Consider the following 27,155-nt stretch of genomic DNA (forward strand, 5'->3'; position numbering starts at 1 on the left):
CCAATTAACAAAGAGACTACTCTGATCTACAAAAATGTCATGACAAATTTTGGAAATGCATATAACCCAGCTACAGGTAAAGTCACAAAAATTAAACAATACAAGAGTGCATTTAAAACACCCACTGATTTATTGATTCACTACATTTATTAGAGATAAGTGTCTTTGCGACCAAAGTAGAAAATACCCTTTTATTATAGGCAGGGTGGTCTTCCTACCTCCCTGTCTGGAAGCTCAAATTTTACCTGCTTCTGAGTTTTTTTTCCTGAAAGTTTCTGTAATAATACTAAACTAAAAAAAAAGATCTTTGAATGAACTTTACTCACAGAACATGGTTCCAGAAACTAAGCTATTTTAGTACTAAAATATTCGTGAAACTACACATAAACCTTTTGTGATGAACTGAAATTAGAGCTAAATCTAAAAAAATCACTGCAGAGAAACAGTATGAACACATTGGGGATGGAAGCCTGGGGGGAAAGGCTACACACTGATGGTAAGCAATGACGAAGAGACAGGTGTGAGTTTTAATAATCAAGCTTAATCTGTACAAACATTCTCATCCATAGCAATCCCAGCAATGTACTCTCAAGCCCTAAACTTTAAGTGGCCAATAAAGTTAGTAATGAGTGTGGCCAACACACATAGCATCGTTCACAGCATCTATTTTTCCCCTCCTTGTCATATATATTGTTATTAGGCCAACATGCTTACCATGCCTCCTTTCCTTGTATTTTTGCATTATTTGAGGTTTGAAAGCACTACACCTTTTTTGTTATTTTGATAATTTCACATTTTCTGCAAATAAATGCTGTAAATGACAATATTTTTATTTGGAATTTGAAAAGGATATTGTCTGTAGTTTATAAAATAAAACATTGTCGGGCTACACCCGACTACCAACAAACTCCGTGCTGTGGGATGATGCCTATTTCCCCACTAGTTTTAGCGGCTTCTTCCTCTTCCCAATGTAATACGAGTAGTTAACGTGCTACTATGCGTTTAGAGAGTTTAGAGATACGTAGGATAAAGTAGGGCCCCCCAATTTACTCAAAATTCACTTACAGTATACAACATATCTCATTCTAGCTGTCAAATCATTCAGCGTACTTCATTTTTACAATGTACCTGTTACTATTACATTTTATTTTATCATATGAGAATGAGTGTCTTTTCTACCATATCTGAAATGGTGCAACCTACATAAAGTTTTGCAAAGCATAACTGTGTTCAGTGGAAATTTATTTCAGCAGGTTTTGGGGCCATCTGGGTGGATAACTCACATCCAATCAACAGTTTAGTAGTTTATTCTAACCTACTCCACCTGACAGAGCAGATACCAGTATTATAAAAAAGTCAATTTAAAAGGACTGACATCTGATACTCCCTCACATCTGTGTATAAAATCTGTCATTTGACTCTGCAAAAACTAGATTACTAGTCTTATTAGATATTGATTCATTCCAATCACGCCACTGTTTGGAAATATACAAGAAATGGTTCAGTTTTTGACAACAACTATTTGTGTGTGCAGAAGAAAACCAAAGACTTATCGTCCTGAACTCTTTACATCAAGTGACACAACAACAGTGCTATAAGTCTATCAATACTCTTATTAGAAAGGGAGGTGGTGGATTCAAGTGCAGAGTTTTTTTATGAAATGTTTATTCAGATCTATTTAAAATGATATGTTTATTTGTAAATATTTTATATTTATAAATATGATTAAATATTATTTATATTCTCAGTTCTTTTATTAGTTATTTGGAACCAAAATTGTGTGTAGTAATGTCAGTTTGTGGAAATTCAAAGAAATGTGGACAGGCTGCAAATGAAAGAAAATGCCTCAAAAGAGGTGTAAAAAAGGCGAGAAATAGAGCAAGGAAAATGCCACTCTTGGCACATACAAACAAAAGGCAGCCTTTAGCTCCAAAGGAACTAAATTTAAAACAACAAAATTCAAAACAGGTTAAGCACAGCTCAGTCCTCTCTCTCTTGCTTTACTTTGTTTAATTCTAATAGACTAGATCATACTGGTGGCTTTCCTTCTGATAAACACCCCCTTGTCTTGGTTATCTTTTTTTATCTTTTCTTTTCAATCCCCAACAAAGATGCAACAAAGTGTGAGGCTTTGGGCTGTGTTTTTATATCATGCTACACATGTGTGGCTGGTTGGCATTGATCACCACCAGGGATGTTGAGTTTTTTCTGACCCAAACTCCTTTGATTCTTCCCCACCAGCACTTCCCATCATAAACACTCACTTGATTATATGCCACTATATCAAGTGTAACCTATAAGGTAATATATTTTTATGACACACATGCACTAAGTTGATCTGGGCAGTCAGCTCAGGTTCCTGTATCACATTGTAACGACCGCTCTGAGACAAGACGTGATGCCTCAGTCTGTGTCCTTGAAGCTCTTTTGGGTTGCAGAGCATTAGCTGGATGCTCATTGTACAAGGTCTACACATGATTGGGCATAACTGGTGCTGGGAAGAGAAGAGTCATCATGTTTGCCATGGAAGCAGCAGAAAAGGCCTCCAGGCGGCTTTGGCTGAAGAGGTGTGATACGCTGCTGGGACACAAGCCAGGATCTGATCAGCTCTGGCTGGGTCACTTCAGTGAGCGTGTATGTTGAAAGACTCAAAACACCCAGTGACCTCAGGAATATCCCTAAAGATGTGTCCCAGCGCATCACAGGATGTATTTTAAAGTGTATATATTAAGAGTAAAACTAATGCATTGTGGTCTTTCTCTGAAGCTTTCTGTTAAAGTTATCAATGTATTTAATGCTTCAATAATGTTGAGTTATGACTCTTAGTAACTGTTGGTTAGGTCTTGAGGTGTGTGATAAGTTGTAAAGCGCTCATCACACAGGTCACTGTGCATTAGGCCAATTTTCCAAAGTTTTTCCCATTTTTCCCTCATGTTTCACTCATGTTTCCTCTCTGCTATGTTCCGTTTTATTGGCATGTCTGTTTGCATTTACATAGTGCTTGTGTAACCCACCCTAGAAATAGTTTTTTTTTATAAAATTATTTTTTTTATCTTATTTTGTTTTGATGTGAAATGTTCAGGACTTTTAATGTATTTTTCAGACACTTTTCCTCTTGCTGTTTGTAATTGCCATACGTGAGCTGATGCGCCCTCTATAGGTCAGACTTATTGTGCAGTATTTCAGTTTGGAGGGAGGACAGTAGTTCGGCTGCTCGTAAACTTACAGCTCTTGTGAATATTATTTTTGCTGTTCAATTCTGAAAAGCTACGGTGGCCGAGAAAGCCCAGCGCAGTGCAAATTGAAAAGCGCTGCAAAAGCACAAAACACATCCATCAAAATTACAACACAGGCGCAGCAAATAGAAAAACGCGCTGCAAATAGAAAAACGCGCTGCAAATAGAACCACAACACAACGGAAGTGAGTCACAACACAACGGAATTTTCCCGGGGGACCTTAAAAGATGCTGTACCAGCTGTATACAAAGGACAATAAGTGGCAAACAAGCTTCTGAAAAGTAAGTTATGTTTATTACCTGTGATTACCACGGTTGTGTGCATATTATTAAAAGGTCTGCTTCACAAAACGCCTTGTTTGCCTCTTATTGTCCTTTGTACACATAGTGAAGTCCGAGACGTTACTGAAGACGCAGCTTAGCTGGTACAGTATCTTTTAAGGTCCCCCGGGAAAATTCCGTTGTGTTGTGACTCACTTCCGTTGTGTTGTGGTTCTATTTGCAGCGCGTTTTTCTATTTGCAGCGCGTTTTTCTAGTTGCAGCGCGTTTTTCTAGTTGCAGCGCGTTTTTCTAGTTGCAGCGCGTTTTTCTAGTTGCTGCGCCTGTGTTGTAATTTTGATGGATGTGTTTTGTGCTTTTGCAGCGCTTTTCAATTTGCACTGCGTTGGGCTTTCTCGGCCACCGTAAAAAGCCCACTCGGTGTGTCTGAATTATATTATTTTTCATATTAGCGAGGGCAGTGTTGCCAACTCCACAGTAAGGAAAGTAGCTTGGCTGTCCTAAAAGTCGCTAGAAGTCGCTAAATGACGTCATTACCTAATTTGCATAATATATTTTTTGAAGCTGCAAAGGATTAAGGTTGTGGGAGAGAAAAAAGTGAGTAAAAAACACCATAAATATGTTACAAATGTTACAAATGAACAACTTCTGTTGCTTTTTAAATAGGATGTCACTTTTGTTTACAATAACTTAATTTGTACGTGAATTACATAAATTAGTTTTTTGCCATGTTCTTAAATGTTATTATAAGAGCAGCCGGAACTGTTATTCTACGGGTTTTTTTTAGTTTTTTTTTTTCAGTTTTTTTTAGTTTGTTTGTTTTATTTTTTTTTTTTACATTTTCTTAAGTTTTCTTTATATTTAAACCTATAAAAGACAAATTGTTCAATGGTTCAATAGATATTTAGCTTTGTTTTATTTATTAATTTTTTTAGCTTTGTATTTAGATTTGTTTTATTTTATTTTTATTTTTTTACTTTTTCTTAAGTTTTCTTTATTTTTAAACCTATCATAGACAAATTGTTCAATGGTTCAAAAGATATTTAGCTTTTTATAAAGAGGCAGACACTGTGGAGGAGGTGAGTGACAGGCTATGTGGTGAATGAGGTGAGTGACTGAGACTGTGTGAATTAAATTAAGGGATTTCTGTTCGTTTTACACTGAAGACACTTTAACATTTATACTTCTGCTCTGTAAATACAGAGCGGGGTCAGTCAGTGGCGGCTGATTCATTTACAGTGTGTTGGTGGAGCGGTGTGTGTGTGTGCTCTGAGTGTGAGAGAGTGTGGGTCTGCACTGTGAGTGCTGTTGGGCGGGGCTCACGGCAGCGCCCGCTGCAGCGCGGAAGACAGTAACTGAAGAGCGGGTGTTTATCTCAGAGTCGTCAAAAGTCTCCAATAACACCACAAAAACTCGCTAGATTTGTCGCTAGTCGATTTTTTACAAAAAAAAAAGTCGCTAGAGGGTCTGAAAAGTCGCTAAATATAGCGACAAAGTCGCTAAGTTGGCAACACTGAGCGAGGGTAGCGAGAGAGAGAGAGAGACTCGTCGGGAGAGTTGCTGCCGAACGAGAGAGAGAGAAGGACAGAGAGACACAGTGAACACTGCTCAGCACCCAAAGCACCACTGGAGTGGTATTGCCCTGCATCAGTAAAGAGAAAAGAGACGCTACATACTCTACAGCTCACGAGGCTGAAGTTGGTTTGATATTCGCAGCTCCAGATTCGTTTGGCTCGATATTCGCAGCCTCGTATTCCCCGGCTGAAGTTGGTTTGATATTCGCAGCTCCAGATTCGTTTGGCTCGATATTCGCAGCCTCGTATTCCCCGGCTGAAGTTGGTTTGATATTCGCAGCTGCCGCTTCACTGAACCACCGTGAACTAAAGGGAGCGTTCACAAACACCCGCTGTTTATATTAAACACCTCACAGATCAACACTGAAGGAGATAGAATGAAGAAAAGCAGTACAGCTGTTTATTAACAATGTAAATATACAATATATTATTAAATATAATTTTGTATATTGTAAAATATTTATTTTAATTACTGAATTTATAATTATATATATCAATAAATAATTAAATATATATTTAATAAAATTATATTTTAAAAGCCATTGCGCTCAAAAAATATGAGGCAGATGTTCAAGTGTGATTTTGAAGAACTTTTTCATGTTGGGCCAGAACAAATACACATGATCTGAAGAGTACTAGTCTTCTACTTTAAGGAAAACCTGGAAGTAGCCTGGCCCAAGCTGATTTTATACTTTAAAATGAACTGGCAACATGGAATACCGATCCATAATGCACAAAGAAATTGAATATAAAGCTGATGTTCTAGGTTGATTTTAAAGGACTTTTTAATCTTGGGCCAGAACAAATACACATGATCTGAAGAGAACTAGTCTTTTACTTTAAGAAAAACCTGGAATTAGCCTGGCCCAAGCTGATTTTATACTTTAAAATGAATTGGCAACATGGTATAACGAGCCATTTTGCACAAAAAAGCCACTGTTCCAGTACAATTTTGAAGAATTTTTTAATCTTGGGCCAGAACAAATACACATGATCTGAAGAGTACTAGTCTTCTACTTTAAGGAAAACCTGGATTTAGCCTGGCCCAAGCTGATTTTATACTTTAAAATGAACTGGCAATATGGAATACCGATCCATAATGCACAATTTTTCTTTCTGTAAAGCTGATGTTCCAGTGTGATTTTGAAGGGCTTTTTCATCTTGGGCCAGACCAAATACACATGATCTAAAGAGTACTAGTCTTCTACTTTAAGGAAAACCTGGATTTAGCCTGGCCCAAGCTGATTTTATACTTTAAAATGAACTGGCAACATAGCATACCAATCCATAATGCACATTTTGTTTTATGTAAAGCTGATGTTCTAGTGTGATTTTGAAGGACTTTTTAATCTTGGGCCAGACCAAATACACATGATCTGAAGACTACTAGTCTTCTTCTTTAAGGAAAACCTGGAATTAGCCTGGCCTAAGCTGATTTTATACTTTAAAATTAACTGGCAACATGGAATAACGATCCATAATGCACAAAGAAATTGAATATAAAGCTGATGTTCTAGTGTGATTTTCAAGGACTTTTTAATCTTGGGCCAGACCAAATACACATGATCTGAAGAGAACTAGTCTTCTACTTTAAGAAAAACCTGGAATTAGCCTGGCCTAAGCTAATTTTATACTTAAAAATGAACTGGCAACATGGAATACCGATCCATGAAGCACAATTTTTTTATGTAAAGCTGATGTTCTAGTGTGATTTTGAAGGACTTTTTCATCTTGGGCCAGACCAAATACACATGATCTGAAGAGAACTAGTCTTCTACTTTAAGGAAATTTTGTGATTTGCCTGGCCCGAGCTGATTTTAGACTGCACAATTAATTGGCAACATGGCAGCACAAAAAAAATATTATTTTAAGCTGATATTCCAGTATGATTTTGGACTTTTTTTTTCAGACCAAATACACATCAGATGAAGAGTTCTGGTATTCTCAAAATCAATGCTTTATATTCATTATTTCTGTGCAAAATGGCTTTCATGTCATGTTGCCAATTCATTTTAAAGGATAAAATCAGCTCGGGCCAGGCTAATTCCAAGTTTTCCTTAAAGTAGAAGACTAATTCTCTTCAGATCATGTGTATTTTGTCTGGCCCAAGATGAAAAAGTCCTTCAAAATCACACTGGAACATCAGCTTTACATAAAACATTGTGCATTATGGATCGGTATTCCATGTTGCCAGTTCATTTTAAAGTATAAAATCAGCTTGGGCCAGGCTAATTCCAGGCTTTCCTTAAAGTAGAAGACTAGTACTCTTCAGATCATGTGTATATGGTCTGGCCCAAGATTAAAAAGTCCTTGAAAATCACACTAGAACATCAGCTTTACATAAAAAAAATTGTGCATTATGGATTGGTATGCTATGTTGCCAGTTCATTTTAAAGTATAAAATCAGCTTGGGCCAGGCTAATTCCAGGCTTTCCCTAAAGTAGAAGACTAGTACTCTTTAGATCATGTGTATTTGGTCTGGCCCAATATGAAAAAAGTCCTTCAAAATCACACTGGAACATCAGCTTTACATAAAAAAAATTGTGCTTTATGGATCGGTATTCCATGTTGCCAGTTCATTTTAAAGTATAAAATCAACTTGGGCCAGGCTAATTCCAGGTTTTTCTTAAAGTAGAAGCCTAGTACTCTTCAGATCATGTGTATTTGGTCTGGCCCAAGACTAAAAAGTCCTTCAAAATCACACTAGAACATCAGCTTTAAATTAAACTTTTTTTCTGCCTTATGGATCGGTATGCCATGTTGCCAGTTAATTTTAAAGTATAAAATCAGCTTGGGCCAGGCTAATTCCAGGCTTTCCCTAAAGTAGAAGACTAGTACTCTTTAGATCATGTGTATTTGGTCTGGCCCAATATGAAAAAAGTCCTTCAAAATCACACTGGAACATCAGCTTTACATAAAAAAAATTGTGCATTACTGATCGGTATGCTATGTTGCCAGTTCATTTTAAAGTATAAAATCAGCTCGGGCCCGGCTAATTCCAGGTTTTCCTTAAAGAAGAAGACTAGTACTCTTCAGATCATGTGTATTTGGTCTGGCCCAAGATTAAAAAGTCCTTCAAAATCACACTAGAACATCAGCTTTATATTCAATTTTTTTGTGCATTATGGATCGGTAGGCCATGTTGCCAGTTAATTTTAAAGTATAAAATCAGCTTGGGCCAGGCTATTTCCAGGTTTTCCTTAAAGTAGAAGACTAGTACTCTTCAGATCATGTGTATTTGGTCTGGCCCAAGATTAAAAAGTCCTTCAAAATCACACTAGAACATCAGCTTTACATAAAAAAAATTGTGCATTATGGATTGGTATGCTATGTTGCCAGTTCATTTTAAAGTATACAATCAGCTTGGGCCAGGCTAATTCCAGGTTTTCCTTAAAGTAGAAGACTAGTTCTCTTCAGATCATGTGTATTTGTTCTGGCCCAAGATTAAAAAGTCCTTCAAAATCACACTAGAACATCAGCTTTATATTCAATTTCTTTGTGCATATGGATCGGTATTCCATGTTGCCAGTTCATTTAAAGTATAAAATCAGCTTGGGCCAGGCTATTTCCAGGTTTTCCTTAATGTAGAAGACTAGTACTCTTTAGATCATGTGTATTTGGTCTGGCCCAAGATTAAAAAGTCCTTCAAAATCACACTAGAACATCAGCTTTATATTCAATTTTTTTGTGCATTATGGATCGGTAGGCCATGTTGCCAGTTAATTTTAAAGTATAAAATCAGCTCGGGCCAGGCTAATTCCAGGTTTTCCTTAAAGTAGAAGACTAGTACTCTTTAGATCATGTGTATTTGGTCTGGCCCAAGATTAAAAAGTCCTTCAAAATCACACTAGAACATCAGCTTTATATTAAATTTTTTTGTGCATTATGGATCGTTATTCCATGTTGCCAGTTCATTTTAAAGTATAAAATCAGCTTGGTCCAGGCTAATTCCAGGTTTTCCTTAAAGAAGAAGACTAGTACTCTTCAGATCATGTGTATTTGGTCTGGCCCAAGATGAAAAAGTCCTTCAAAATCACACTGGAACATCAGCTTTACATAAAAAAAATTGTGCTTTATGGATCGGTATTCCATGTTGCCAGTTCATTTTAAAGTATAAAATCAACTTGGGCCAGGCTAATTCCAGGTTTTTCTTAAAGTAGAAGCCTAGTACTCTTCAGATCATGTGTATTTGGTCTGGCCCAAGACTAAAAAGTCCTTCAAAATCACACTAGAACATCAGCTTTAAATTAAACTTTTTTTCTGCCTTATGGATCGGTATGCCATGTTGCCAGTTAATTTTAAAGTATAAAATCAGCTTGGGCCAGGCTAATTCCAGGCTTTCCCTAAAGTAGAAGACTAGTACTCTTTAGATCATGTGTATTTGGTCTGGCCCAATATGAAAAAAGTCCTTCAAAATCACACTGGAACATCAGCTTTACATAAAAAAAATTGTGCATTACTGATCGGTATGCTATGTTGCCAGTTCATTTTAAAGTATAAAATCAGCTCGGGCCCGGCTAATTCCAGGTTTTCCTTAAAGAAGAAGACTAGTACTCTTCAGATCATGTGTATTTGGTCTGGCCCAAGATTAAAAAGTCCTTCAAAATCACACTAGAACATCAGCTTTATATTCAATTTTTTTGTGCATTATGGATCGGTAGGCCATGTTGCCAGTTAATTTTAAAGTATAAAATCAGCTTGGGCCAGGCTATTTCCAGGTTTTTCTTAAAGTAGAAGACTAGTACTCTTCAGATCATGTGTATTTGGTCTGGCCCAAGATGAAAAAGTCCTTCAAAATCTTACTGGAACATCAGCTTTACATAAAAAAAATTGTGCATTATGGATCGGTATGCTATGTTGCCAGTTAATTTTAAAGTATAAAATCAGCTTGGGCCAGGCTAATTCCAGGTTTTCCTTAAAGTAGAAGACTAGTTCTCTTCAGATCATGTGTATTTGGTCTGGCCCAAGATGAAAAAGTCCTTCAAAATCTTACTGGAACATCAGCTTTACATAAAAAAAAATTGTGCATTATGGATCGGTATGCTATGTTGCCAGTTAATTTTAAAGTATAAAATCAGCTTGGGCCAGGCTAATTCCAGGTTTTCCTTAAAGTAGAAGACTAGTACTCTTCAGATCATGTGTATTTGGTCTGGCCCAAGATGAAAAAGTTCTTCAAAATCACACTGGAACATCAGCTTTACATAAAAAATTGTGCTTTATGCATCGGTATTCCAGGTTGCCAGTTCATTAAAGTATAAAATCAGCTTGGGCCAGGCTATTTCCAGGTTTTTCTTAAAGTAGAAGACTAGTACTCTTCAGATCATGTGTATTTGGTCTGGCCCAAGATGAAAAAGTCCTTCAAAATCTTACTAGAACATCAGCTTTACATAAAAAAATTGTGCATTATGGATTGGTATGCTATGTTGCCAGTTCATTTTAAAGTGTAAAATCAGCTTGGGCCAGGCTATTTCCAGGTTTTTCTTAAAGTAGAAGACTAGTACTCTTCAGATCATGTGTATTTGGTCTGGCCCAAGATGAAAAAGTCCTTCAAAATCACACTAGAACATCAGCTTTACATAAAAAAAATTGTGCATTATGGATTGGTATGCTATGTTGCCAGTTCATTTTAAAGTATAAAATCAGCTCGGGCCAGGCTAATTCCAGGTTTTCCTCAAAGTGGGAGAGTAGTTCTCTTCATCTGATGTGTATGTGTTCTGGCCCAAGATGAAAAAGTCTTTCAAAGTTTGCCAGTTCATTTTAAAGTATAAAATCAGCTTGGGCCAGGCTACTTCCAGGTTTTCCTTAAAGTAGAAGACTAGTACTCTTCAGATCATGTGTATTTGTTCTGGCCCAACATGAAAAAGTTCTTCAAAATCACACTTGAACATCTGCCTCATATTTTTTGAGCGCAATGGCTTTTAAAATATAATTTTATTAAATATATATTTAATTATTTATTGTAATATATAATTATAAATTCAGTAATTAAAATAAATATTTTACAATATACAAAATTATATTTAATACGATATTGTATATTTACATTGTTAATAAACAGATGTACAGCTTTTCTTCATTCTATCTCCTTCAGTGTTGATCTGTGAGGTGTTTAATATAAACAGCGGGTGTTTGTGAACGCTCCCTTTAGTTCACGGTGGTTCAGTGAAGCGGCAGCTGCGAATATCAAACCAACTTCAGCCGGGGAATACGAGGCTGCGAATATCGAGCCAAACGAATCTGGAGCTGCGAATATCAAACCAACTTCAGCCTCGTCTACAGCTCTACAGTAAGACTGTTCCACAAACTCCAATTCACAGGGGTCCATTTCAAACCAAACTAGACTTAAGCTGCAGCTATTTTTTTATTTTATGATGAATTTTATTTTGATGAATGGCGATTCATATGCATAATTGTGTAAATGTTTGAGTTGAATACAATACACGTGACATTTTACAGAAGCATAAAGTCACAAATTTCTGAATAATAAGAAAGTAAATGCAACTGTTGTGGTGTGTGCTTATTGTGCAAATTATTTCTTTCTCCTTTGGCCGCAAAAGAAAGTAAACTATATTTATATACACTGCTCAAAAAAATAAAGGGAACACTCAAATAACACATCCTAGATCTGAATGAATGAAATATTCTCATTGAATACTTTGTTCTGTACAAAGTTGAATGTGCTGACAACAAAATCACACAAAAATCATCAATGGAAATGAAATTTATTAACCAATGGAGGCCTGGATTTGGAGCCACACACAAAATTAAAGTGAAAAAACACACTACAGGCTGATCCAACTTTAATGTAATGTCCTTAAAACAAGTCAAAATGAGGCTCAGTATTGTGTGTGGCCTCCACGTGCCTGTATGACCTCCCTACAACGCCTGGGCATGCTCCTGATGAGGTGGCGGATGGTCTCCTGAGGGATCTCCTCCCAGACCTGGACTAAAGCATCCGCCAACTCCTGGACAGTCTGTGGTGCAACGTGACGTTGGTGGATGGAGCGAGACATGATGTCCCAGATGTGCTCAATCGGATTCAGGTCTGGGGAACGGGCGGGCCAGTCCATAGCTTCAATGCCTTCATCTTGCAGGAACTGCTGACACACTCCAGCCACATGAGGTCTAGCATTGTCCTGCATTAGGAGGAACCCAGGGCCAACCGCACCAGCATACGGTCTCGCAAGGGGTCTGAGGATCTCATCTCGGTACCTAATGGCAGTCAGGCTACCTCTGGTGAGCACATGCAGCCCGTGCAGCCCTCCAAAGAAATGCCACCCCACACCATTACTGACCCACTGCCAAACCGGTCATGCTGAAGGATGTTGCAGGCAGCAGACCGCTCTCCACGGCGTCTCCAGACTCTGTCACGTCTGTCATGTGCTCAGTGTGAACCTGCTTTCATCTGTGAAGAGCACAAGGCGCCAGTGGCGAATTTGCCAATCCTGGTGTTCTCTGGCAAATGCCAAGCGTCCTGCACGGTGTTGGGCTGTGAGCACAACCCCCATCTGTGGACGTCGGGCCCTCATACCATCCTCATGGAGTCGGTTTCTAACCGTTTGTGCAGACACATGCACATTTGTGGCCTGCTGGAGGTCATTTTGCAGGGCTCTGGCAGTGCTCCTCCTGTTCCTTCTTGCACAAAGGCGGAGGTAGCGGTCCTGCTGCTGGGTTGTTGCCCTCCTATGGCCTCCTCCAAGTCTCCTGGTGTACTGGCCTGTCTCCTGGTAGCGCCTCCAGCCTCTAGACACTACGCTGACAGACACAGCAAACCTTCTTGCCACAGCTCGCATTGATGTGCCATTCTGGATGAGCTGCACTACCTGAGCCACTTGTGGGGGTTGTAGAGTCCGTCTCATGCTACCACGAGTGTGAAAGCACCACCAACATTCAAAACTGACCAAAACATCAGCCAGACAGCATAGGTTCTGAGAAGTGGTCTGTGGTCCCCACCTGCAGAACCACTCCTTTATTAAGTGTGTCTTGCTATTTGCCAATAATTTCCACCTGTTGTCTATTCTATTTGCACAACAGCAGGTGAAATTGATTGTCAATCAGTGTTGCTTCCTAAGTGGACAGTTTAATTTCACAGAAGTTTGATTTACTTGGAGTTTTATTGTGTTATTTGAGTGTTCCCTTTATTTTTTTGAGCAGTGTATATATATATTTTTTTTTCTTAGTTCCTTTCTTACACTTACGAACCCAGGACAATATCCAATTGACTGGTGGTGATTCCTAGACTCTGATGATAATTAATTTTTCTCTTCCAGTGACCAGAGCCATATTTAGAACTGGGTTACACGTGTACAATATAGTAATTCAAAGGTATGCTATTTAACACATATGGCACATTCTAAGTACACGTATTTGACAAATGCATTTCATGTACATTGTCCTACATATTTCTGTGTGCCAGACATATGTCAATATATGAAATATATTAAATTTGTGTACGTTACTATTAAATGGAAGGACAGTGAAAGCAGAGCAAGTTGAGGTTTCTGCTCTAAATGAACTTATTAATATTAATATTAACTACAATCTCACTCTGCTGACAGGAGCAGTCCTGCAGTGCTTGTGAGGGCAAATCTGTACTTCCCCAAGAATGACTCACAGAACCAACATGCTCCATTCTGTTTGCTAAACAACTAAAACCTGATTAAAGTCCAGCACCACTGAACTGTGGCACAACCCAGATATAAGCACTGCATAGCGGAAACCTGACCACTGCCTATGAGACAGATTGGTAAAATGAGGCCATTTTTAAGAGCTACCGTTATTACTTTGCTGTTGCTAATGTTTTTCTTTCAGGACAGCGTCGGAGAAAATAAGGCAGAGGAGCCTGAAAGTTTGCAGAGCTTGTTTATTCAACGGGACATCTCCGCTGAGATTAAGTTTCTGAGAGACCTGATTACTCAGCAAGGACTCATGTTAGTGGGACTACAGAGAGCAAATACAGGTGTGTTTTTATATGATATCTGCTTTATTTAAGGTGTTTTAGTCACTTTTAGACACTTGTTAGAATTTAGCAGAAGTTCACTTTCAGTGCAGTTGCATCTCATTAAAATATGCTACATGTTATAGGACACTGTTAAGCCAAAAGACATGGGATATCAGTATGTAAAATGGTTATGAAGTGTTACCTCAGGGAACGACTTAGGGCTGCCCACATCTGTACAAGTTGTGAGGTGTTATCTTTTGGCAAGACAGTGTAATCAAGGCAATTACAGACATCCCACACTGCAAAAACTGTTTTTAGAGAGGATATTTTCTCTCTATATCAATTTTTTAACTGTTTGTTTGGCTAAAGTAATAAAAATAAATATTTTTATTCAAATCTGCACTTACTATATAACATAATTTTAATGGAAAAGATAGAATGCAATAACTCCTTAAAATCTAGCCAGCTAGTTTAACTAATGCTCACAATTTTAATAAATTAGTGAACCCTGTTTAAACTCACCTCAGAGTGTCTTTTTACGTAATTCTACACACCAGGGGTAATATAGAAGTCACCGTTCCAAATAAGTACTACTGTTACTATTTCACTCCATACAGCAAGGACTGACTGTACGCTGAATATGTCAATCCCTAACTATATTTGTGCGTGTCTTCCTGTCTCACCCTTGTGCACTCTTCATCTCACTTGCTGACTCTACAAATGATTTACTATATTATAGGGATGCAACGGTACAGTGTGGACATGGTTCGGTTTGTATCGTGGTGCTTGGGCCATGGTATCGGTTCGGTTCCGATATATTAATGTTATCTAGCTCCAGCATGCAGTACGTTTTTAACCTTTTCTATTTCAAATCAACAAGGTGCTCCTACTCACACTTGCAGAGGCAATATTAAATAGAAAAAAGGCACAGAGTAATTAAAATCACAAAATCTATTATAAAAAAAGGAACACTTATTCCTAGCATTAGTCAAAAACAGGCCAAATTAAATAAAGTGCAGTAATATGCAAAGAAATGCTCGCACACTGTGCTTTGTGCCTTGTTTATCAAACTCAACGCTGAAGCCAAAATAGTTCCAAACAGTGTATTTATAAGCTGACGGCGCTTCTTCAAATGTCCTTTTCTCCGTTTCGCGCTCACGCATCATGATCACGCAGCTGAGAAAGTAGTTTTGTTTATTTAATGTCTATAAGTAGTTGAGACATTCTAATGTAACTACTGTTAATTAATGTACTCTTATTGTAAAGTGTTATCAAAATTGGCAATGCACACTGAAAAAAGGAAGGTAATGGGTCTGAAAATTATTTAAAAATGCATTTCATATATAGTATACTTTGCTTCAATATGTGATGGAGCAAATGAGATCTTTTGAATCTTTAAAGCAACAGTCTATTCGAGGGGATTTATAATCTCTCTGGGTTAATGTTAATAATAATGTTAATAATAAGCTGACCAGACCACACAGAGAATATTTTCGATGTTGCAGAGATGCCCATGCCAGGACACTGAAACCACTGAATGTTTTGTCCAATTCCAACTCAGGAATACTACTGCTCTTTATTTGAAAGAAAAAATATCTTAAGGACTACAGCTTTAATATAAAAATGTTGTCATAATGTTCTTGTTTTTTAGCACAAACAAGTGTGCTGGCAGCTTTGAAGAATGAGATGGATAATCTGAAGAAAGAAAGTGCAGGTAAAATGCAATTGTATATATTTGCGCTGAAAGTCAAACTAGTATTAAAAACTAAACATGCTCTCTCGTGTTACAGGAAGAACAAAGGTTGCATTTTCTGCTGGTATTGGTCCACCTCAAAGAATATTAGGTCCATTTAATGTTGAGACAAATCTGATCTACAGTAAAGTCCTTACAAATATTGGAGAAGCCTACAACTCACATACAGGTACATCTATTATAAAATATAGATATATTTGCTCTCTTTTTATTTTATAAATGTGTCTTAACCTGTAATTTCTGTCTCTCTGCAGGAGTCTTCACAGCTCCAGTCAGAGGGGTCTACTATATTCGGTTCACAGGCAGCGAGTACGGCAACACCAGCAACAACATTGGAGTGAACCTGTACAAGAATGGGCAGAATCTGCTGCATTTGGGTGAAAATGGTTCAGACGGCCTTGCTAAGCATATTTCAAGTGGAGTTACTCTGGAACTGGAGGCAGGAGATGTGGTCTACACTCGCCTCCCAGCAAACTATGTGCTCTGGGGTGGCTCAGACTTCCGCACTACTTTTAGTGGTTTCCTTATCTTTCCCATGTGAAAAAAGAGGCACAACACACACTAACACACCACCATTGTGTAAGTGTTACTACAGTGCTGAGAAAAGGCGTGGCGGTTGGGGGTGGCACATTTGCTAAAGTTAATCAAAGCCCACCTTATAGTGACAACATTTGCAGAATTACAGTTAATCACAAAAAACAAAAAACATTTATTCTGTACTTCTGTTTATTATTAAATCCAACCAAAGACGACTTTACAACCTAAACATTTTACTCCTGTTACACATGACATTTACTGTTGTTAGATATGTGCGTGAAATGTCTGAATTATATACATATGAGAAATACTGAACAGCTATCATCTAATATTTAAAATAATACATAACAGATTTGTTTATTATTTATGGTTATTATAATTATTATTAGTATTATGTATTGGTATGTCAGTTCTGTTGTATACTTACATTTTCTCCACTCTTTTAAAAAAAATCTCAGTAGCGTTGGGTGTTTCTTTTCTAAGCTACACTTCTTACGCTGACTCGTAAGATATAAGGAAAAAGAAACATCACCTGCAGCCTTTTCCGAGGGGGCGGTGCTTTCCTGGTGGGGGTGCTGAATTTGGCACCATAGTAGTGTCTGAATCCCCCCCACCACCATTAAAAGCACCACCTCTTGGTAGTATGTTCACACCATCTTCTTGATAACAGCAGAGGTAATTGCTTTAGTTAACTTTAAATAGGAACACGCTCCTGAGAGGGGGTGCTTTTCATGGCAGGGGTGAAGATTTTGGTGGGCTTTCAAAATAAATGTTTATTTTAAAACAATTTCTGCTTTTTCTGTGACACCTATTTCTGATATTGGGTAGCCCCGGTTACTACGCCAGTGGTGCTGCGAAAAAATGACCCACCACCCAAATAATACCTGCTCTGAGGTGGTCTCTCCTGTAGGGTCCTGACCATAGCAAAAACAGGGAGCTGTCTGTAATTATAGCTGTCTAATTATAAGTGCTCATATATGATAAGTGAAGTTGATAGGATGGACAGGGGGTGTAGAAACAAGGAGGTGCTGTAAATGTTATAAAATTTTAGCAGCAACAATCACTACTGTACAGTAACTGTAAGGATGTCCCCCTGATGTCACACTACACATTGACTTTAGTGACATGGTTTTAATGTATACAGTGTATTAAATGTTCAATTTTGAACTTATTTGTGATTGTGTTGTCTTAAATTGTGTTGTTAGTCTAACTAATGATTAAGCGACAGTTTGAGTTTCTACATGTTTGGATTCCATGTATGACTAAGCCTTAGCCTGATGCTCTTCCACTTTCCTCTTTGGTTTTAATCCACAAAAAAAAAGCCCACACAGAACCACAGAGTTAACAGGTTGAACAGTTTAATGCTTGAACAGATAGGATGATAATAGTTTGTGAAATGTTCTTCCAAAGGTCAAAACTTAAACAAAAGGAGATAGTGATCAAAAAAGGCTTCATGGCTCCATTTTTTCTTTCTCATGCAGATAAAAAACTAACTCTCTCACCCCTCTTCTCCTGATTCATTCTAGAACTCTCTTGAAATCTAATTATTCACAGGTGCACAGCTAGCAAGGGGCAACCATTCTATTCTACAGATCTAACTTTAAACAATGTAAATAAATTATCAATGTAAATACCTAAACGTGTAAATATTAACTTACAAACGTTAACTTCCTTAAATAAAACAAATTGTAATTAATAATAAACTTACACACTGCATTACTTTTAATAATCCAACAACCAGATAAACTAAATGTAGGTTCCTAAAAGATACATTCTACTGATAATCAATTTATGGTCAGTAATTAATCAATTGAAATAATACAGACAGGCAGAGAGTTGTTTTTTTATTTATTGAGTCCACTAGATTAGCACGCCACACCCCGCCCTTCCCAAAAAAACTCTGAATAATGTTTTTTCAACACCCAGCATCAATAAATTTGGTAATGTGATAACTTAATATTAACTATAATCTCACTCTGCTGACTTGCAGTGCTTGTGAGCACACAAAGCAGCTCCCATGCTCCATTCTGTTAGCTGAACTGAACCTGATTAAAGTCCAGCACCACTGAACTGTGGCACAACCCATATATAAGCACTGCATAGCGGAAGCCTGACCACTGCCTAAGAGACAGATTGGTAAAATGAGGCCATTTTTAAGAGCTACCGTTATTACTTTGCTGTTGCTAATGTTTTTCTTTCAGGACAGCGTCGGAGAAAAACAGGCAGAGAAGCCTGAAAGTTTGCAGAGCTTGTTTATTCAACGGGACATCTCCGCTGAGCTTAAATTTCTGAGAGACCTGATTACTCAGCAAGGAATGATGTTAGTGGAGCAACAGAAAGTAAATACAGGTGTGTTTTTAAATGATGTTTGCTTTATCAAAGGTGTTTTAGTCACTTGATTGGTTTGTGTGGTTGTGTTTGTATAGGTATCCCACTGTATACTAGACTTCTAAAATAGAATTTAGCAGAAGTTCACTTTCAGTTCAGTTGCATCTTATCAAAATATGCTAAGTTATAGTACACTGTAGGGTTGTCACGAAACCAGAATTTTGACTTTGAAACAGATACCAACTGTAGTATCTCGATTCTTGATACCAAAACGATACTTAGAAGAAAAAAAAAACACAACCGTAAAATTGTTTATATATGAAGTAATTTCTGCCAGGCATCCCAGCTGGCACACAACCGACCTTCAACGTTGAAATGTGGCTGAAATATGACTGAAGTAATGTCTGTTGTTGTTTCAACGTTAAATCAACATTTAATGTTCAATGGTTGTGCTAGCGTTGAAATTTTAACGTTGAATCAACATAATGTCCTCAAGCTTCTGCCTTTTAAATCAGCATTTTACATTTCATCCCCATATAATTTCTAAAAATGATTGGATGGAGGAATGAAATAGTGTTTTACTTCTATTTGCAGTAACTGCTTTTTAATTTAGCATCATGTTCATTAGCTCTAATAGTTTTAATGTTTTAGTGTTTTTGAGATCAGATGTGGAATCAGAATTATTGTTAACACTGTTCACCATAAGATTTTCTTATTTTAGTGAGCAATGGTTTATTAAAGGTTGAACGTATGACGTTAAAACAACGTTGCTATATCAACGTTGATTCACTTTTTTTTAAATCAACAGTTGATTCAACAATAACATCTAAGTTGATCAACGTTCCTTCAACGTTCAAATATGCAAGCTGGGTTACTTTCTGTCTAAACCCTGGTTTTCTAAACTGTATATACAGGCACCTTGGTCTTTATGCTTCTTTGGAGGATTTGTCATATTTTCTGTCTTTTGTGTAGCACAGATGTAATGGTATCCCGACTTGAAGCTGAACGGGTGGCAGAAGTTATGTTAATTTGAATATTGCTCCGTTTTATTAAATCAACATTTTACAGTTTTAAATAAGCCCACGCTCAATTTAACAAGCAGGCTAGGTGCCTGACATCCAATTTGCGATGGAAATAAGCCGTGGCTAGTTAATATTAGTAAAGCTACAGAGTGTACTTTAAGTAGCTCCACTAACCTCTCCACTCCTCAGCTCTCTGTGGAGATCAGGGTGCTGCTTGTCCACCAAATGCTGAGCTCGTGCTGGTGTTTGCTGCTTTTCCCTGGAGAGATTTGTAACACCGTTTGTAAACTTGCTTTGTGGTGAGGGTTGGGTTCCGTCTTTATTATCTATATAAGATAAACATGCCCACTCCTTCGGCCGTGGTGTGAATCAGTTTTCTTATGAAGTGAATCAAATTCTGCTAATTTGACTCATTTGAAGCTCGTAACTGGGCTTTATACAGTATTAAAAGCACTGAACGCTAAAGAACCGAAACATTTGTGACGGCGGAGTATTAAAAAAAGCATTGAAGGTTCGGTGCATCATGCAACACTAGTACACTGTCATGCCAAAAGACATGGGATAGCAGAATGTAAAATGGAATGACCCGGGGCTGCACACATCTGTACAAGTTGTGAGATGTTATCCTGTGGCAAGACAGGGTAATCATGCAATTACAGACATCCCACATGGCAAAAACTAATTTTAGAGAGGATATTTTCTCTATATGTTATTTTGAACTGTTTGTTTGGCTTAGGTAATAAAAATAAATATTTTTATTTAAATCTGTATTTACTATATAACATAAGTTTAATGGACTGGATAGAATGCAGTAACTCCTTAACATCTAGCCAGCTAGTTTAACTAATGCTTGCAGATTTGTTGAATGAGAGAACCCTGTTTAAACTCACCTCAGAATGTCTTTCTAAAGGTCTCATTCCTTCGTTTCTTCATTCATTTTACAATGTGCAGTTGTGGTTTCTAGTGTGAATGAATGCCATGTGAGCTGTTTTTTGTGTGGAAAAAGTGCTCCGGTGAATATTTTAAAGCAATAGTCTGTAAGACCAGTTACATCCAAAAACCTTGCAGACCACTCATAGGCCATATTAGATGTTGCAAGGATGCCCGTGCCAGGACACTGAAACCAATAATTTAAATATTTTGTCTTCTCCCTACTAAGGCATACTACTGCATTTAATTAGAAAAAAATCTTAAGGACTACAGCTTTAATGTGAATATTTTGTCAGAATTTAAGTGATTTTGAATTTTATTTTTATTTTTTTAGCACAAGCAAGTGAGTTGTCAGCTTTGAAAAATGAGATGGATCATCTGAAGAAAGAAAATGCAGGTAAAATGCAATTGTATATATATATATATATATATATATATATATATATATATATATATATATATATATATATATATATAATATTATTATATATAAACTAAACATGCTCTTTGGTGTTATAGGTAGAACAAAGGTTGCATTCTCTGCTGGTATTGGACCACCTCTAAGAATATTAGGTCCATTTAATTCTGAGACAAATCTGATCTACAAGAAAGTCCTTACAAATATTGGAGGAGCCTACAACTCATATACAGGTACATCTATTATAACATATATATATATATATATATATATATATATATATATATATATATATATATATATATATATATATATATATATATATTTGTTCTCTTTTTATTTTATAAATGTGTCCTAACCTGTAATTTCTGTCTCTCTGCAGGAGTCTTCACAGCTCCAGTCAGAGGGGTCTACTATATTCGGTTCACAGGCAGCGAGTACGGCAACACCAGCAACAACATTGGAGTGAACCTGTACAAGAATGAGCAGAATCTGCTGCATTTGGGTGAAAATGGTTCAGACGGCCTTGCTAAGCATATTTCAAGTGGAGTCACTCTGGAACTGGAGGCAGGAGATGTGGTCTACACTCGCCTCCCAGCACACTATGTGCTCTGGGGTGGCTCCGACTTCCGCACTACTTTTAGTGGTTTCCTTATCTTTCCCATGTGAAAAAAGAGGCACAGCAGTCACTTACACTCCACCATAATGTCATTATCACTATAGTGCTGAGAAAGAATGACCCACCATCCAAATAATACCTGCTCCTGTGGGCTTCTGACTACAGCAAAACAGGGGGTATGTCCCCCTGATGTGACACTACACACTGACTTTAGTGACATGGTTTGTAACATTTACAGTTTATTAAATGTTCTATTTTAAACTTATATTTGATTGTGCTGTCTCAAATTGTATTGTTAACAGTTTTACAGAACTGCTGTTGAAACCCTGAGAAAGATCAATTGCATATCGATATACATTAATTAATGTGTCCTTATATTAGGGCAGGGGTGTCCAAACTTTTTTTGTTGGGGGCCAGAAGGAGAAATATATTTGAAGTCACGGGCACACACTTTGTAATAAAACAAATAATAAAATATACCACTTTAAATAATACTTTTTTCCTGATTATTTCATTTACACACCATTTTACTTGACTTACTATCTTTATCTTTGACAGTGTTGTGTAAAATAAGATTTTTTAAAATTGATGTTTCATTTCATGATGTCTCTTAATATTAAACTCCTTAATTACTGCAACTTTTAGACTCTGGCCCGTTTTTCTGCGCTAGAAAAGCGCACTCTCTCCGCTTTTAGACTCTTTGGCCCATTTTTCTGCGCTAGAAATGCGCACCCTCTCCGCTTTTAGACTCTTTGGCCCGTTTTTCTGCGCTAGAAATGCGCACCCTCTCCGCTTTTAGACTCTTTGGCCCGTTTCTGACACCTAGCGTTCAAACTTTGAATCTCACATTATAAAAACCTGCTTAACAGCTGGCCAACTTTCATTCTATTTCTAAAATACCTCCCGGGCCGCTCCAAAAAAAGGAAACGGGTCGCAAATGGCCCGCAGGCCGTAGTTTGGACACCCCTGTATTAGGGAAATGTAACCAGGGTTTCACTTTATTTGAATGGTTGTTATTTACATTTACAAATGTTTCCTTCAGAGGAATGACACAGCTCTGTTAGTTTTCTAAGCACCTGGGGCCTCATGTACTAAAGGTGCGTACGCACAAAAACATAGCGTACGCCATATTTCACGGTCACGGTCAGATGTACTAAATTTGACTTGAACGTGAGAAAGTGCGTTCCCCCACCGCATTTTCGTTTCGGTCGTACGTCTTTTTTTTGTGCGTATATATTGTGTTTTTGTCATTTGGCGACACTTAGAGACGATGCATTGAAATTACAACTAAGATTTCCTTTACGCACAGATTGTAATAAGTCATTATTGGGTAAAATAAAGTGAATTAATCAGACAATTAAACAGTAATTAACCAGACAATTTCATTGGCTTACTGAAATAATCATTCAACGTGTTTCTGCTTAGCCTAGATTATATAAACATGCATGAAATGTTGCGTTGGAGTTGTTGGAGATGGCAGCGTTGGCATTATTGGAAGATATTGCTAATGGCCAAATTCGTCGAGAGCGCATTTTCCGTGACCATTATGATTTTTTGGCTCATGATGATGACTGGCTTATAAGCTGTTTCAGATTTCCAAGAGCTATCCTCTTGGAACTCTGTGCTGAGTTGGGTCCCGTTTTGGAGAGAGAAACAACGAGGAGTTGTGCATTGCCAGTTCCTTTACAGATACTGACAACTCTCGGCTTCCTGGCAACTGGCTCGTTCCAAAGAGAACTGGCAGACCGGTCGGGGATGTCCCAGTCATCTTTGAGCCGTGCCATGCCAGCTGTTTTGGATGGGATCATCTGCATGTCAGTTAGGTATATAAGGTTCCCATATGATGCGGTTGACCAGGCAAACATCAAAGCGCAATTTGCAGCGATAGCCGGTTTTCCTAATGTAATCGGAGTGATCGACTGCACACACATTGCTATAAAGGCACCATCTGAGGAAGAATTTTCTTATGTGAATAGAAAGCACTTTCATTCCATAAACGTGCAAATTATCTGTGATGCAAAAATGTGCCTTACTAATGTAGTGGCACGGTGGCCTGGATCAACACATGATTCGTACATCCTAACAAACAGCATGGTTGGGATAAGATTACAAGCTGGCAGAGTGTGTGATGGGTGGCTTCTTGGTAAGCAACAAATGTAAAGCATTTAAATAGAAGTATTACATATTTTCAGCTTAGAATAGTTAATTTAAAACATGGGAAATTGTTAAATTACTTAGGAGACAGCGGCTACGCGCTCAAGACGTGGCTGATGACCCCCCTTTGCAACCTGCAGACTGACCGGGAGCGGAGATATAATTATCTCCATTCTCGCACCCGGTCAGTCGTGGAGAGGGCGATTGGGCAGCTGAAAAGCCAGTGGCGCTGCCTGGACAGGACCGGGGGAATGCTTCTGTATCGGCCAGAGAAGGTGTGTCGCATTGTGAGGGCATGTGGGGTCCTGCACAATGTTGCGCACAGGTATGCCGTGCCATTGTTGGAGGTGGTGGAGGAACCAGCGGACCCAGAGCCAGGACCAATTAATGCGCAGCCTAACCCAGGTGCCATACAATCAAGGCAACAAATCATAGCTACAATATAAAAAGGTAAGAGACAGCATTTATTTTTTAACCAATTCTTTTATTGAGTGGCTGATGCTAGTGAGCGCATCACTGATATTTTTAAGGTGTGTATTAATTTCTCCGATGCCCCTCACAGTCTCCTCCTGTGACTGCAGTACAGCACGAGTCAGGACCCGACCGGTCGGCTGAGATTCAGCACTGGACGTGGAGGGTGCAGAAACACCAGACACACTGGGGACAGCAATTGGGGGACATACGGGCTCAGCTGGCGTGGACTGTGTGCCAGTGGATGCTGTAGAAATACATAAAAGAATTAAATACATCTCATTAACCCAAACAAGCTATGTCTGTCTTTCTTATAAATAGTAGGGGGTAAACTGCCATAATCAACCAACGTAGCCTACTTACGGGCAGCTATTAAAAAAGGAATAAAATAAAAAAAGGCAAATAGTGTACTTGGAAAATTGCTCAAAGAACTTGAACTCTTACCTTCACCGGTATCCAGGGTAACATCAGTGTCTCCCTCACCTGCTGACACCACGCCAGAGAGGGCCACGTCGCCCACAACAGCCACCACCCTTTGCTCAAATGGTGTGAGCTCCTCCACCCCCGGTCCGCTCCCCGTCCTCGCAACACTTTCTCGATGGGCAGAAGACCGTTTCTTAACGCCCGACTTAACATCAGACCATTTCTTTTTTAGTTCAGCTACTGTGCGGTGTTCAGAGCCCACTGCATTGACGACCTGCGCCATACTTTCCCATTCAATCCTTTTACGTTTACTGTTTATGCCGGAGGACAGAGAACCAAATAAAATGTTTTTTTTTGGCCTCTACCTCTGACAGTAAAACCTCCAGTTCACAATCGGTAAAGTTCCTTTTCTTTGCCATTTTCGAAATGAGTATTCCAAAGCCTGTTTTCTCTCATTAGCCTATTATACTCTGCTTATTTGAGGGAGGAGACATGACAGGTGTGATGCGCTCGTGCACGTGCGCTTGATTTCAAGTTGATTGTGATGTACTAAGAGAAAGTACATGGAATTCTGCCTAAGCACGGTTTGATAAATCCAGATTTTTTTGTGCGTACGGAACTTTTCAGGTCTGAGCGTACGGAACATTTTAGTAGGAAGTCCACGCAAGTCTTAGTACATGAGGCCCCTGGAGTCTAACTAATAATTCAAAAACAGTTGGAGTTTCTACATTTTTAGATTCCATGTATGACTAAGCCTTACCACATTCCCCATTGGTTTTAATCCACCGAAAAAAAAAAGAAACCACAGAACCATTGGGTTAAAAGGTTGAACAATTTACTGCTTGAACAATAGGTTGTGAAATGTCCTTCCAAAACTAAACAAAAGGAGCGAAAAAGACAGAGAAAGGTAAAAAGGTGTTCAGCTGTATGGCTCCATCTTTTCTTTCTTATACACATAAAAACTCTCTCACCCCCCTTCCCTGGTTCTCTCTTGAACTCTCAATATCTAATTTAATTAAATTAGTTCACTAAATAAGCAACCAAACTCACACACAACAAAAAACTATGAATAACTTTCTTTAAAAATACATATACAGTTGTATTTACATTCACTTTCAGGTCTCTGAATAAATCGCATGATATGTCATCTTTGCCGCTGATTCCTCAAAGCGTTGAAAAAAGGGACTTTTTTCATCACTTGCAATTTGCTTTTTCCCCCCAACCAATATTATTTATTTCCAGTGCTTCAAACATTTATATGTTTCAAACCAAATAATATTAATAAATAACCCAACAGTGTCCACAGATAAAGTGTGAAACTACCTGCACTCAAACTAAAGCTAGGTATGGTGCGCGCGCACCTTGCCCGTGCGCTCCCTCTGACCAGGTGACGCGCAGTTGAGGATAGCGAGCGACGAAGACTCATCACAGACACGAGCTTGAGGAGAATTACCGACTTGTTGTTTGTTTTTGGCATAATTCTGTTATTTATTTACATATACGTAATTTTAGGGTCCAGTGATGAGGACAACGGATCTGGCTTTAAAGGCACATTTACCAGTGAGGAGCATGAAGAGGCATGTTTCTCTCATGCCAGATTCACACTACACGACTGAGTCTTTAGTCATTGTGCTGTTCACACTACATGACTGGTTTTGCTGAGTCCTTCAGTTGTTGAGCCTTTCACACTAAATGACTGATCAGAGACACAGGGTCACAAATTACACGATTTCTCAGAAACACGTTTCGTCACGAGAACACTGAACTAAACGCACACGAAAACTAGAGAATCTCTATAGAAGAGAATACCCACTAGCAATGAATCCAACATAAACAGGTTCATATGAAGCAACTGCGCAATAATAAATCAGAGTTAATAATGTCTGATCAGTTTTATATTGAAATATGTACTTATGTACTCAACACAGAACTATTAACAACAAGTAGTTCATAATTGTTTTAATTTAAAGTTTTAAGCTTTTAGCTCCATTCATCCCTATCAATATAGAACTCACTCACGTGCTCCCTCTGGAGTCATTTCATGACATAACAGGGGGAATGGTAGGGTGTTCAGTATCTCCATAAACAGCTCTGGTGTGTTTTGGAACAGTGGTTCTCTCTTCCTGTGATCTCATTGGCTGTAGCCAAAATCGTGTAGTGTAAAAGTGGCATTCTCAGCTGGGATCTCAATAGGGCCTGAAAAAACGAAAATTTATTTAGATTCTAAGCTTTACAAGCAATACTAAATATCAAAGTCAAAGTGGTTTTTATTGTCATTTCAGCTATATACAGAGTACACAGTGAAACGAAACAACGTTCCTCCAGGGACCATGGTGCACATAAATACAGTGTAGACACAACAATAAGTGCAACAGTACAAAAGTGCAGACAGACAATACAACACAATACAGAAAAAGAATAATAAATAACAAGACTGTGCAAATTTTGCAGTGTGCAAAAAAGACCAGT

General features: G+C 38.2%; 2 protein-coding genes across 2 annotated transcripts; both read left to right on the forward strand.

Annotated features, from left to right (window-relative positions):
* The first annotated feature begins 13,808 nt into the window (after positions 1 to 13,808).
* Positions 13,809 to 17,492, forward strand: LOC107197845 (complement C1q-like protein 4). Its single transcript, XM_022686185.2, has 4 exons — positions 13,809 to 14,049; positions 15,683 to 15,745; positions 15,822 to 15,953; positions 16,039 to 17,492. Exons 1-4 carry the CDS (start codon positions 13,824 to 13,826, stop codon positions 16,323 to 16,325), a joined length of 708 nt encoding a protein of 235 aa, XP_022541906.1. The 5' UTR covers positions 13,809 to 13,823; the 3' UTR covers positions 16,326 to 17,492.
* Positions 17,493 to 18,365: 873 nt separating this feature from the next.
* On the forward strand, positions 18,366 to 21,903 carry LOC125800940 (complement C1q-like protein 4). The gene is made up of 4 exons (XM_049476501.1): positions 18,366 to 18,670; positions 20,936 to 20,998; positions 21,121 to 21,252; positions 21,402 to 21,903. The coding sequence occupies exons 1-4, from the start codon at positions 18,463 to 18,465 to the stop codon at positions 21,686 to 21,688; spliced, it is 690 nt and encodes a 229-aa protein (XP_049332458.1). The 5' UTR covers positions 18,366 to 18,462; the 3' UTR covers positions 21,689 to 21,903.
* The last annotated feature ends 5,252 nt before the right edge of the window (positions 21,904 to 27,155 follow it).

This window comes from Astyanax mexicanus, chromosome 1 (genome assembly GCF_023375975.1).
Source record: "Astyanax mexicanus isolate ESR-SI-001 chromosome 1, AstMex3_surface, whole genome shotgun sequence".
In the NCBI taxonomy this organism is placed as follows: domain Eukaryota; kingdom Metazoa; phylum Chordata; class Actinopteri; order Characiformes; family Acestrorhamphidae; genus Astyanax; species Astyanax mexicanus.